This window comes from Salmo salar, chromosome 10 (assembly GCF_965601325.2).
Source record: "Salmo salar chromosome 10, fSalSal1, whole genome shotgun sequence".
In the NCBI taxonomy this organism is placed as follows: Eukaryota; Metazoa; Chordata; class Actinopteri; order Salmoniformes; family Salmonidae; genus Salmo; species Salmo salar.
This window is the reverse complement of record NC_138300.1, coordinates 3,341,338-3,355,120: the sequence shown is the minus strand read 5'-3', so window position 1 is coordinate 3,355,120 and position 13,783 is coordinate 3,341,338. Positions and strand designations below refer to the sequence as shown.

The 13,783-nt window shown below is 48.2% G+C and overlaps 1 protein-coding gene across 1 annotated transcript in view; it reads left to right on the top strand.

The window, feature by feature from the left end:
* LOC106591638 (mitochondrial import receptor subunit TOM70) overlaps positions 1 to 13,783 on the top strand; it is a 147,842-nt gene that overhangs the window by 10,554 nt on the left and 123,505 nt on the right. Inside the window, exons 2-6 of the mRNA XM_082956675.1 lie at positions 1,644 to 1,817; positions 3,098 to 3,224; positions 3,380 to 3,489; positions 10,018 to 10,166; positions 11,254 to 11,461. Of these exons, the coding sequence (XP_082812801.1) occupies positions 1,644 to 1,817; positions 3,098 to 3,224; positions 3,380 to 3,489; positions 10,018 to 10,166; positions 11,254 to 11,461 (768 nt within the window). The remainder of the gene's footprint in view (positions 1 to 1,643; positions 1,818 to 3,097; positions 3,225 to 3,379; positions 3,490 to 10,017; positions 10,167 to 11,253; positions 11,462 to 13,783) is intronic.

Here is a 13,783-nt window from a genome sequence, read left to right as displayed (position 1 = left end):
ACTGGCCGTTCAAACAGGCTAGCACTGGCCGTTCAAACAGGCTAGCACTAGCCGTATGGCCATTCAGACAGGCTAGCACTGGCCGTATGGCCGTTCAGACAGGCTAGCACTGGCCGTATGGCCGTTCAGACAGGCTAGCACTGGCCGTATGGCCGTTCAGACAGGCTAGCACTGGCCGTATGGCCGTTCAGACAGGCTAGCACTGGCCGTATGGCCGTTCAGACAGGCTAGCACTGGCCGTATGGCCGTTCAGACAGGCTAGCACTGGCCGTATGGCCGTTCAGACAGGCTAGCACTGGCCGTATGGCCGTTCAGACAGGCTAGCACTGGCCGTATGGCCGTTCAAACAGGCTAGCACTGGCCGCATGGCCGTTCAAACAGGCTAGCACTGGCCGCATGGCCGTTCAGACAGGCTAGCACTGGCCGCATGGCCGTTCAGACAGGCTAGCACTGGCCGCATGGCCGTTCAGACAGGCTAGCACTGGCCGCATGGCCGTTCAGACAGGCTAGCGCTTTTTTTTTTGAGTTCCACGTCCTACAAGACAGATCGGTTGAGGGATGAGCGTGGCGTCGGAGTGACGCGATCTGAAAGACGATGCCTCTTACCCTGGGAGTTTGACTGGTAACTCGTGAATACACATGCAGTCATGTCCATGGTAATGCAGAATGTTCGTTCAAACGATAACTGACGTGGCTCATGCAACGGAACGTATTTTTTGAATTGTCAGTTGAGTTGAATCAACAAATCACAGCACATATTGATGGGTACACTTCCTGCTTTGCTTCTATGGTAACACCGGCAATGGCCGCCAGTCCACCCATTATTTACATTTGACATTTTAGTCATTTAGCAGACGCTCATATCCAGGGCGACTTACAGTAGTGAATGCATACATTTCATTTCATGCATTTATTATTATTATTTTGTATTATTATTATAAAAAATGTTGTACTGACCCTCCGTGGGAATCAAACCCACAACCCTGGCGTTGCAAACACCATGCTCTACCAACTGAGCTACAGGGAAGGCTAAGCATTATGCTGGTGGGGGCTATCACACCACAACATCCCTCTGTTACTCTGACTCTGGATCCATCCTGTAGAGTCCTCTGGACCGGGCCCAGGGTGTTACTAACTCTGTCTCCCTCCCTTCCGTCCTGTAGAGTCCTCTGGACCGGGCCCAGGGTGTTACTAACTCTGTCTCCCTCCCTTCCGTCCTGTAGAGTCCTCTGGACCGGGCCCAGGGTGTTACTAACTCTGTCTCCATCCCTTCCGTCCTGTAGAGTCCTCTGGACCGGGCCCAGGGTGTTACTAACTCTGTCTCCCTCCCTTCCGTCCTGTAGAGTCCTCTGGACCGGGCCCAGGGTGTTACTAACTCTGTCTCCCTCCCTTCCGTCCTGTAGAGTCCTCTGGACCGGGCCCAGGGTGCTACTAACTCTGTCTCCCTCCCTTCCGTCCTGTAGAGTCCTCTGGACCGGGCCCAGGGTGCTACTAACTCTGTCTCTCTCCCTTCCGTCCTGTAGAGTCCTCTGGACCGGGCCCAGGGTGCTACTAACTCTGTCTCTCTCCCTTCCATCCTGTAGAGTCCTCTGGACCGGGCCCAGGGTGCTACTAACTCTGTCTCCCTCCCTTCCATCCTGTAGAGTCCTCTGGACCGGGCCCAGGGTGCTAAGAACAAGGGCAACAAGTACTTCAAGGCTGGGAAGTATGAGCAGGCCATCCATTGTTACACAGAGGCCATCGGTCTGTGTCCTAGAGAAAACCAGACAGACCTGTCCACCTTCTACCAGAACAGAGCTGCTGCCTACGAACAGCAGGTGAGTGACAACTATCACCATGGCAACCATTCATTAATGATGCTCTGTATGTGTTCGCGTGGGTTTATTGCAGAGGAGGCTGGTGAGGGGAGGACAGCTCATAGTAATAGCTGGAATGGATTGCTGTTTCATTCATTCCATACCAGCCATTACAATGAGCCCGTCTTCTGATTTGAAGGTGTCATCAGCCAACACTGGTTTACACTGGACAGCTAGTGCGTCCCCGTGCGGTCCAACATTAACAACATTGGTTGTGACCTCCAGGTGAAGTGGACAGAGGTGGTGCAGGACTGTACTGTACCCAGGTTTAGGGTTTAATGTGGTGCTGTACCCAGGGTTAGGTTTAGGGTTACATGTGGTGTTGTACCCAGGGTTAGGGTTACATGTGGTGCTGTACCCAGGGTTAGGGTTACATGTGGTGCTGTACCCAGGGTTAGGGTTACATGTGGTGCTGTACCCAGGGTTAGGGTTACATGTGGTGATGTACCCAGGGTTAGGGTTACATGTGGTGCTGTACCCAGGGTTAGGGTTACATGTGGTGCTGTACCCAGGGTTAGGGTTACATGTGGTGCTGTACCCAGGGTTAGGGTTTCATCATGTGGTGCTGTACCCAGGGTTAGGGTTTCATCATGTGGTGCTGTAACCAGGGTTAGGGTTTCATCATGTGGTGCTGTACCCAGGGTTAGGGTTTCATCATGTGGTGCTGTACCCAGGGTTAGGGTTTCATCATGTGGTGCTGTACCCAGGGTTAGGGTTTCATCATGTGGTGCTGTACCCAGGGTTAGGGTTTCATCATGTGGTGCTGTACCCAGGGTTAGGGTTTCATCATGTGGTGCTGTACCCAGGGTTAGGGTTTCATCATGTGGTGCTGTACCCAGGGTTAGGGTTTCATCATGTGGTGCTGTACCCAGGGTTAGGGTTTCATCATGTGGTGCTGTACCCAGGGTTAGGGTTTCATCATGTGGTGCTGTACCCAGGGTTAGGGTTTTATCATGTGGTGCTGTACCCAGGGTTAGGGTTTCATCATGTGGTGCTGTACCCAGGGTTAGGGTTACATCATGTGGTGCTGTGTTAACATCAACTGTCTGTGTTTCCAGATGATGTGGACAGAGGTGGTGCAGGACTGTACCCAGGGTTAGGGTTACATGTGGTGCTGTACCCAGGGTTAGGGTTACATGTGGTGCTGTACCCAGGGTTAGGGTTTCATCATGTGGTGCTGTACCCAGGGTTAGGGTTTCATCATGTGGTGCTGTGTTAACATCAACTGTCTGTGTTTCCAGATGATGTGGACAGAGGTGGTGCAGGACTGTACCCAGGCTGTAGAGATGAACCCACGATACATCAAAGCCCTGTTCAGGAGGGCCAAGGCCCTGGAGAGACTGGACAACAAGAAGGAGTGCCTGGAAGGTACACACACACACACACACACACACACACACTGGACAACAAGAAGGAGTGCCTGGAGGATAGGGCTCAGATAACAGATGTCATTTTAAAGGCTTATGATACCACAACAAGGATAATAGAAGTGACTAGGGAACTGTTCTGTTTTGTTCCTGTAGATGTGACGGCGGTGTGTATCCTGGAGGCCTTCCAGAACCAGCAGAGTATGCTGCTAGCAGACAAAGTCCTCAAACTGCTAGGGAAGGAAAAGGCCAAAGACAAATACAAGGTGAGAGGATGTCCCAGCTCTCCTGCTGCTCTTTACTGAACTTAGATGCTGTTTGATTACAACTAAACTCAGCAAAGAAAGAAACGTCCTCTCACTGTCAACTGCGTTTATTTTCAGCAAACTTAACATGTGTAAATATTTGTATGAACATAAGATTCAACAACTGAGACATAAACTGAACAAGTTCCACAGACATGTGACTAACAGAAATTGAATAATGTGTCCCTGAACAGCTGCATTAAGTACTGCAGTGCATCTCCTCCTCATGGACTGCACCAGATTTGCCAGTTCTTGCTGTGAGATGTTACCCCACTCTTCCACCAAGGCACGTGCAAGTTATAGGACATTTCTGGGTGGAATGGCCCCAGCCCTCACCCTCCGATCCAACAGGTCCCAGATGTGCTGAATGGGATTGAGATCCGGGCTCTTCGCTGGCCATGGCAGAACACTGACATTCCTGTCTTGCAGGAAATCACGCGCAGAACGAGCTGAATGGCTGGTGGCATTGTCATGCTGGAGGGTCATGTCAGGATGAGCCTGCAGGAAGGGTACCACATAAGGGAGGAGGATGTCTTCCCTGTAACGCACAGCGTTGAGATTGCCTGCAATGACAACAAGCTCAGTCCGATGATGCTGTGACACATCGCCCCAGACCATGACGGACCCTCCACCTCCAAATCGATCCCGCTCCAGAGTACAGGCCTCGGTGTAACGCTCATTCCTTCTACGATAAACGCGAATCCGACCATCACCCCTGGTGAGACAAAACCGCGACTCGTTAGTGAAGAGCACTTTTTGCCAGTCCTGTCTGGTTTGTGCCCATAGGCGACGTTGTTGCCGGTAATGTCTGGTGAGGATCTGCCTTACAACAGGCCTACAAGCCCTCAGTCCAGCCTCTCTCAGCCTATTGCAGACAGTCTGAGCACTGATGAGGGATTGTGCGTGTTGCCATCCTGTACCTGTCCCGCAGGTGTGATGTTCGGATGTACCGATCCTGTGCAGGTGTTGTTACACGTGGTCTGCCACTGTCCGCGCTGTCTTAGGCGTCTCACAGTACGGACATTGCAATTTATTTCCCTGGCCACATCTGCAGTCCTCATGCCTCCTTGCAGCATGCCTAAGGCACGTTCACGCAGATGAGCAGGGACCCTGGACATCTTTCTTTTAGTGTTTTTCAGAGTCAGTAGAAAGACCTCTTCATTCAGTGTCCTAAGTTTTCATAACTGTGACTTTAATTGCCTACTGTCTTTAAGCTGTTAGTTTCTTAACGATCGTTCCACAAGTGCATGTTCATTAATTGTTCATGCATGGGAAACTGTGTTTAAACCCTTTACAATGAAGATCTGTAAAGTTATTTGGATTTTTACAAATTATCTTTGATAGACAGGGTCCTGAAAAAGGGACGTTTCTTTTTTTGCTGAGTTTAATTAAATGTTGGTGCATTACCACTGTCAGGCTTAGTGGTAATACACCAAACACAAAGCCTGACAGTGGTAATGCACCACACCAAACACAAAGCCTGACAGTGGTAATGCACCACACCAAACACAAAGCCTGACAGTTGTAATGCACCAAACACAAAGCCTGACAGTGGTAATGCACCAAACACAAAGCCTGACAGGGGTAATGCACCAAACACAAAGCCTGACAGTGGTAATGCACCACACCAAACACACAGCCTGACAGTGGTAATGCACCACACCAAACATACAGCCTGACAGTGGTAATGCACCACACCAAACACACAGCCTGACAGTGGTAATGCACCACACCAAACACACAGCCTGACAGTGGTAATGCACCACACCAAACATACAGCCTGACAGTGGTAATGCACCACACCAAACACACAGCCTGACAGTGGTAATGCACCACACCAAACACACAGCCTGACAGTGGTAATGCACCACACCAAACACACAGCCTGACAGTGGTAATGCACCACACCAAACACACAGCCTGACAGTGGTAATGCACCACACCAAACGCACAGCCTGACAGTGGTAATGCACCACACCAAACACACAGCCTGACAGTGGTAATGCACCACACCAAACGCACAGCCTGACAGTGGTAATGCACCACACCAAACGCACAGCCTGACAGTGGTAATGCACCACACCAAACGCACAGCCTGACAGTGGTAATGCACCAAACGCACAGCCTGACAGTGGTAATGCACCACACCAAACGCACAGCCTGACAGTGGTAATGCACCACACCAAACGCACAGCCTGACAGTGGTAATGCACCAAACACACAGCCTGACAGGGGTAATGCACCAAACACAAAGCCTGACAGTGGTAATGCACCACACCAAACACACAGCTTGACAGTGGTAATGCACCAAACACACAGCCTGACAGTGGTAATGCACCACACCAAACACAAAGCCTGACAGTGGTAATGCACCAAACACACAGCCTGACAGGGGTAATGCACCAAACACAAAGCCTGACAGTGGTAATGCACCACACCAAACACAGTCCGGCTCATGGAAGCTCATCTGCATGCTCATCATCAAGTTTGGCGTCGTAACCGACTTCAGTGGGGAAATACTTGTGTGCTCTTCACGGATTAATCACAGCTCCAACTGTACTGAGTAGATGTACTGAGTAGATGTACTGAGTAGATGTACTGAGTAGATGTACTGAGTAGATGTACTGAGCAGATGTACTGAGCAGATGTACTGAGCAGATGTACTGAGCAGATGTACTGTACTGAGCAGATGTACTGTACTGAGCAGATGTACTGTACTGAGCAGATGTACTGAGCAGATGTACTGAGCAGATGTACTGAGCAGATGTACTGAGCAGATGTACTGAGCAGATGTACTGAGCAGATGTACTGAGTAGATGTACTGAGCAGATGTACTGTACTGAGCAGATGTACTGTACTGAGTAGATGTACTGAGCAGATGTACTGTACTGAGCAGATGTACTGTACTGAGCAGATGTACTGTACTGAGCAGATGTACTGTACTGAGCAGATGTACTGTACTGAGCAGATGTACTGTACTGAGCAGATGTACTGTACTGAGTAGATGTACTGAGCAGATGTACTGAGCAGATGTACTGAGCAGATGTACTGAGCAGATGTACTGTACTGAGCAGATGTACTGTACTGAGTAGATGTACTGAGTAGATGTACTGTACTGAGTAGATGTACTGTACTGAGTAGATGTACTGTACTGAGTAGATGTAGATGTACTGAGCAGATGTACTGTACTGAGCAGATGTACTGAGTAGATGTACTGTACTGAGTAGATGTACACTACTGAGCAGATGTACACTACTGAGCAGATGTACACTACTGAGCAGATGTACTGTACTGAGCAGATGTACTGTACTGAGCAGACAGCGTAGTGTGTGTGGTGTCCCAGTTCTTCCATGGTCTACATACTCACCAGACATGTCACCCATTGAGCATGTTTGGGATGCTCTGGCTCGACATGTCTAGTTGGCTCATTCATTAGCCCTGATCAGAACATTGTGTCAGCATGTTGTGTAGTTTATCAAGTGGATTATGTTGCTCTTCACTTGCAGTCACTTAGTAGCCCAGGCCTACTCCCTACCAGTCACTTAGCCCAGGCCTACTCCCTACCGGTCGCTTAGTAGCCCAGGTCTACTCCCTACCGGTCGCTTAGTAGCCCAGGTCTACTCCCTACCGGTCGCTTAGTAGCCCAGGCCTACTCCCTACCGGTCGCTTAGTAGCCCAGGCCTACTCCCTACCGGTCGCTTAGTAGCCCAGGCCTACTCCCTACCGGTCGCTTAGTAGCCCAGGCCTACTCCCTACCGGTCGCTTAGTAGCCCAGGCCTACTCCCTACCGGTCGCTTAGTAGCCCAGGCCTACTCCCTACCGGTCGCTTAGTAGCCCAGGCCTACTCCCTACCGGTCGCTTAGTAGGCCTACTCCCTACCGGTCGCTTAGTAGCCCAGGCCTACTCCCTACCGGTCGCTTAGTAGCCCAGGCCTACTCCCTACCGGTCGCTTAGTAGCCCAGGCCTACTCACTACCGGTCGCTTAGTAGTACAGGCCTACTCCCTACCACAAGCCTCTGACTTGTCTTAATCTATGGGATTTTGATTCACTGAATCTCTGTCTGTATAGGCTATTTGGTTCATTGGTTTCTGTTTGGGCAAATAAGTGTAGGTGGAACAGCTAATCTAGTACTGATCAGAAACATTTAGGATGATAGAATGTAGCCCAAATCAAGTGTAGGCCTATTATTTTGCTAGATCCCGTAAAGGCAACTCCAAAAACCCACGGAGGTTGTGAAATATGAACGAGACATGCTTTTGAAAATAGGATGAATATTTTCTATTTGTATCATGAAGGTAAGACCCTATGCCTGTTCCCTAACACAGCAGAGTGGGGGTAGGAGAGAGGTGAAATGGGGGTAGGAGAGAGGTGAAATGGGGGGTAGGAGTGAGATGAAATGGGGGTAGGAGCGAGGTGAAATGGGGGTAGGAGAGAGGTGAAATGGGGGTAGGAGAGAGGTGAAATGAGATGAAATGGGGGTAGGAGAGAGGTGAAATGGGGGTAGGAGAGAGATGAAATGGGGTTAGGAGAGAGATGAAATGGGGGTAGGAGAGAGATGAAATGGGGGTAGGAGAGAGATGAAATGGGGTTAGGAGAGAGATGAAATGGGGGTAGGAGAGATGAAATGTGGATAACAAAGAAGAGTGGGGGTAGGAAAGAGGTGAAATGGGGGTAGGAAAGCAGAGTGGGGGTAGGAGAGAGGTGAGAGATGGGGGTAGGAGAGAGATGAAATGGGGGTAGGAGAGAGATGAAATGGGGGTAGGAGAGAGGTGAGATGAAATGGGGGTAGGAGAGGGGTGAAATGAGATGAAATGGGGGTAGGAGAGAGATGAAATGGGGGTAGGAGAGAGATGAAATGGGGGTAGGAAAGAGATGAAATGGGGGTAGGAAAGAGATGAAATGGGGGTAGGGAAGCAGAGTGGGGGTAGGAAAGAGATTAAATGGGGGTAGGAAAGAGATGAAATGGGGGTAGGAAAGAGGTGAAACGAGGATAACGAAGCAGAGTGGGGGTAGGAGAGAGATGAAATGGGGGTAGGAGAGAGATGAAATGGGGGTAGGAGAGAGATGAAATGGGGGGTAGGAGAGAGATGAAATGGGGGGTAGGAGAGAGATGAAATGGGGGTAGGAAAGAGATGAAATGGGGGTAGGAAAGGGATGAAATGGGGGTAGGAAAGGGATGAAATGGGGGTAGGAGAGAGGTGAAATGGGGGTAGGAAAGGGATAAAATGGGGGTAGGAAAGAGATGAAATGGGGGTAGGAAAGAGATGAAATGGGGGTAGGAAAGAGATTAAATGGGGGTAGGAAAGGGATAAAATGGGGGTAGGAAAGGGATAAAATGGGGGTAGGAAAGAGATGAAATGGGGGTAGGAAAGAGATTAAATGGGGGTAGGAAAGGGATAAAATGGGGTCGGAAAGAGATGAAACGTGGATATCAAAGCATGGGCTTGGGCTCTGTTTCTAAATACCACTTCTTTTTTTTTTTATATATGACAGCGGTTCCACACATTCCCATGACACAAGTTGTGTGGACAGAATATTTGATGTATTTTGTTCTGTTATATTCCATTATATTCTTACTATAAAATATATGTACGTTGACCGTGATCGGGTTGGTGTGTCGGTTCTGTTCAATGAACAAAATAACAAACTGTTGATTTGATTTGGATGGCGCAGCAATGGCTGCACAGACCCGTACCATGGGCCTAATTCAACTAAAAATATTACATTTTAGTCATTTAGCAGACACTCTTATCCAGAGCGACTTACAGTAGTGAATACATACATTTCATAATTTTATTTCCCGCACTGGTCCCCCATGGGAATCGAACCCACAACCCTGGCGTTGCAAACACCATGCTCTACCAACTGAGCCACACGGGACCATATTCTGTTCTAGTCTTTTGAAAAAAACATTAAAAATATATATATATATATATAATTCTTGCCTAAATGAATGAATGAATAATGGATTAAGTTTGGATGGTGTATATTCTGGATTTATTAAAATAGACAGCCAACCACATTTACTACCACTTTATCCCCCGGCATGTATACCAGAGGTCAAAGAGGTGGGCCTGTTTGTAAGGGGGTCATATAAACAATGGCCTCTTTTTAAAAAAAAATATAAAAAAAATACCGTAAATACTTTGAAAGCAGAACAAGTCTCCTCCCTCTCTTTCATTTACATTTACGTCATTTAGCAGACGCTCTTATCCAGAGCGACTTACAAATTGGTGCATTCACCTTATGATATCCAGTGGAACAACCACTTTACAATAGTACATCTATATCTTTTAGGGGGGGGTTAGAAGGATTACTTTATCCTATCCCAGGTATTCCTTAAAGAGGTGGGGTTTCAGGTGTCTACGGAAGGTGGTGATTGACTCCGCTGTCCTGGCGTCGTGAGGGAGCTTGTTCCACCATCGGGGTGCCAGAGCAGCGAACAGTTTTGACTTTCCATCTCTCTCTCTCTCTCTCTCTCTCTCCAGAACCGTGACCCCCTAATGCCGTCTCCTCAGTTCATCAAGTCCTACTTCAGCTCTTTCACCGATGACGTAATCAGCCAGCCGCTTCAGAAGGGCGAGAAGAAGGACGAGGACAAGGACAACGAGGGCGAGGCCGCAGAGGTCACAGAAAGGTCAGAAGTCACTGTGTGATGTCACTTCCTGTATGTTGCTCTGGATAAAAAAAGGCCTGCCTAACTACTAGGGATCGATCTCAATTCGTACGATTCATCCTGTCTACTCGGCTGCTTGTCAACCGTATTGGAGGAGAAGGTCCACGGTCCCTCTCCTCAGGCCTTCTTGTCCAATGGGTTTTGAGAACGTGAGGACCGAGGATTGATAGGAATTGAGGAAAGATGCTAATATGTCACACCTGTCCCCCTATCCCTCTTTCCCCCTGTTCTACTGTCCCCCTGTTCTCCCTCTGTCCATAGCCCTGGTTACCTGAAGGCCAACCAGTACATTAACCCTGTCCTGTCCATAGCCCTGGTTACCTGAAGGCCAACCAGTACATTAACCCTGTCCTGTCCATAGTTCTGGTTACCTGAAGGCCAACCAGTACATTAACCCTGTCCTGTCCATAGTTCTGGTTACCTGAAGGCCAACCAGTACATTAACCCTGTCCTTAACCTCTAACCTCTGTCCTGTCCATAGCCCTGGTTACCTGAAGGCCAACCAGTACATTAACCCTGTCCTTAACCTCTAACCTCTGTCCTGTCCATAGCCCTGGTTACCTGAAGGCCAACCAGTACATTAACCCTGTCCTTAACCTCTAACCTCTGTCCTGTCCATAGTTCTGGTTACCTGAAGGCCAACCAGTACATTAACCCTGTCCTTAACCTCTAACCTCTAACCTCTATCCTGTCCATAGTTCTGGTTACCTGAAGGCCAACCAGTACATTAACCCTGTCCTTAACCTCTAACCTCTATCCTGTCCATAGTTCTGGTTACCTGAAGGCCAACCAGTACGTTAACCCTGTCCTTAACCTCTAACCTCTATCCTGTCCATAGTTCTGGTTACCTGAAGGCCAACCAGTACATTAACCCTGTCCTTAACCTCTAACCTCTATCCTGTCCATAGCCCTGGTTACCTGAAGGCCAACCAGTACATTAACCCTGTCCTTAACCTCTAACCTCTGTCCTGTCCATAGTTCTGGTTACCTGAAGGCCAACCAGTACGTTAACCCTGTCCTTAACCTCTAACCTCTGTCCTGTCCATAGTTCTGGTTACTTGAAGGCCAAGCAGTACATGGAGGAGGAGAACTATGATAAGATCATCAGTGAGTGCACTAAGGAGGTGGAGTCTGGGGGCCGGTACATTGCTGAGGCCCTGTTGCTACGGGCAACCTTCTACCTCCTGATTGGCAACGCCACCGGCGCCCAGCCCGACCTGGACCGGGTCATTAACATGGAGGACGCCAACATCAAGGTAGTGTTTTTCCATTTTAATTTGTCACATGCACAAGTACAATGAAATACTAGCCCTACCCAACAGTACAGTAGTCAATATCAAAATAGTATAAAACTACACTGAATAAAAATATAAACGCTACAATTTCAAAGGTTATTCTGACTTACAGTTCATAGAAGGAAATCAGTCAATTGAAATAAATTCATTAGGTCCTAATCTATGGATTTCACATGACTGGTGGTCAGTATCTGGTGTGACCACCATTTGTCTCATGCAGCGGGACACATCTCCTTCACATAGATTTGATCAGGCTGTTGATTTGTGGCCTGTGGAATGTTGTCCCACTACTCTTCAATGGCTGTGCGAAGTTGCTGAATATTGCCGGGAACTGGAACATGCTGTCGTACATGTTATGCAGGGCAACACCTTAAACACAAAAACAAATTTATTGGAGCACGCTAACGCATTTCGATACAGATTGCAACGCGCCTTTTGAGTTTGAGGCTCAAACTAAAATCTAAGTTTGGTACGAATGAAAAGCCCGATTCGTACTTTCGATGTGAGTGACCAAGTTTTTGTTTTGTTGCCCGTTCTGGGCTCACCGGGTGGTCTGAAGGGTTATGGGTCTGAAGGGTTATGGGTCTGAAGGGTTATGGGTCTGAAGGGTTATGGGTCTGAAGGGTTATGGGTCTGAAGGGTTATGGGTCTGAAGGGTTATGGGTCTGAAGGGTTATGGCTCTGAATGGTTATGGGTCTGAATTAATAACTGCTATAGTCTACCACCATCTGAATGGTTATGGGTCTGAATGGTTATGGGTCTGAATTAATAACTGCTATAGTCTACCACCATCTGAATGGTTATGGGTCTGAATGGTTATGGGTCTGAATTAATAACTGTTATAGTCTACCACCATCTGAATGGTTATGGGTCTGAATGGTTATGGGTCTGAATTAATAACTGTTATAGTCTACCACCATCTGAATGGTTATGGGTCTGAATGGTTATGGGTCTGAATTAATAACTGTTATAGTCTACCACCATCTGAATGGTTATGGGTCTGAATGGTTATGGGTCTGAATGGTTATGGGTCTGAATTAATAACTGCTATAGTCTACCACCATCTGAATGGTTATGGGTCTGAATTAATAACTGTTATAGTCTACCACCATCTGAATGGTTATGGGTCTGAATTAATAACTGTTATAGTCTACCACCATCTGAATGGTTATGGGTCTGAATGGTTATGGGTCTGAATGGTTATGGGTCTGAATGGTTATGGGTCTGAATAAATAACTGTTATAGTCTACCACCATCTGAATGGTTATGGGTCTGAATGGTTATGAGTCTGAATGGTTATGGGTCTGAATGGTTATGGGTCTGAATTAATAACTGTTATAGTCTACCACCATCTGAATGGTTATGGGTCTGAATGGTTATGGGTCTGAATTAATAACTGTTATAGTCTACCACCATCTGAATGGTTATGGGTCTGAATGGTTATGGGTCTGAATGGTTATGGGTCTGAATTAATAACTGCTATAGTCTACCACCATCTGAATGGTTATGGGTCTGAATGGTTATGGGTCTGAATAAATAACTGTTATAGTCTACCACCATCTGAATCGTTATGGGTCTGAATGGTTATGGGTCTGAATGGTTATGGGTCTGAATTAATAACTGCTATAGCCTACCGCCTGCATTGTTATAAAACTCTGTAGCCAGGCCAGCCGAGTGGCACAGCGATCTAAAGGCACTGCATTGTTATAAAACTCTGTAGCCAGGCCAGCCGAGTGGCACATCGATCTAAAGGCACTGCATTGTTTTAAAACTCTGTAGCCAGGCCAGCCGAGTGGCACAGCGGTCTAAGGCAGGCACTGCATTGTTTTAAAACTCTGTAGCCAGGCCAGCCGAGTGGCACAGCGGTCTAAGGCACTGCATTACCCGGAGACCCATTAAGTGGCGCACAATTGGCCCAGCATCGTCCGGGTTAGGGGAGGGTTTGGCCCAGCATCGTCCGGGTTAGGGGAGGGTTTGGCCGGCATGGATGTCCTTGTCCCATCGCTCTCTACCGTCTCCTGTGGCGGTGCCAGGAACAGTGCACGCTGACACGGTCGCCAGGTGTACGGTGTTTCCTCCAACACGTTGGTGCGGCTGGCTTCCGGGTTAAGTGGGCATTGTGTCAAGAAGCAGAGCGGCTTGGCTGGGTCGTGTTTTGGAGGACGCACAGCTCTCAACCTTCGCCTCTCCCGAGTCCGTACGGGTGTTGCAGCGATGGGACAAGACTGTAACTACCAATTGGATATCACGAAATGATGGTTAAAAAGTACACAAAAAAATGT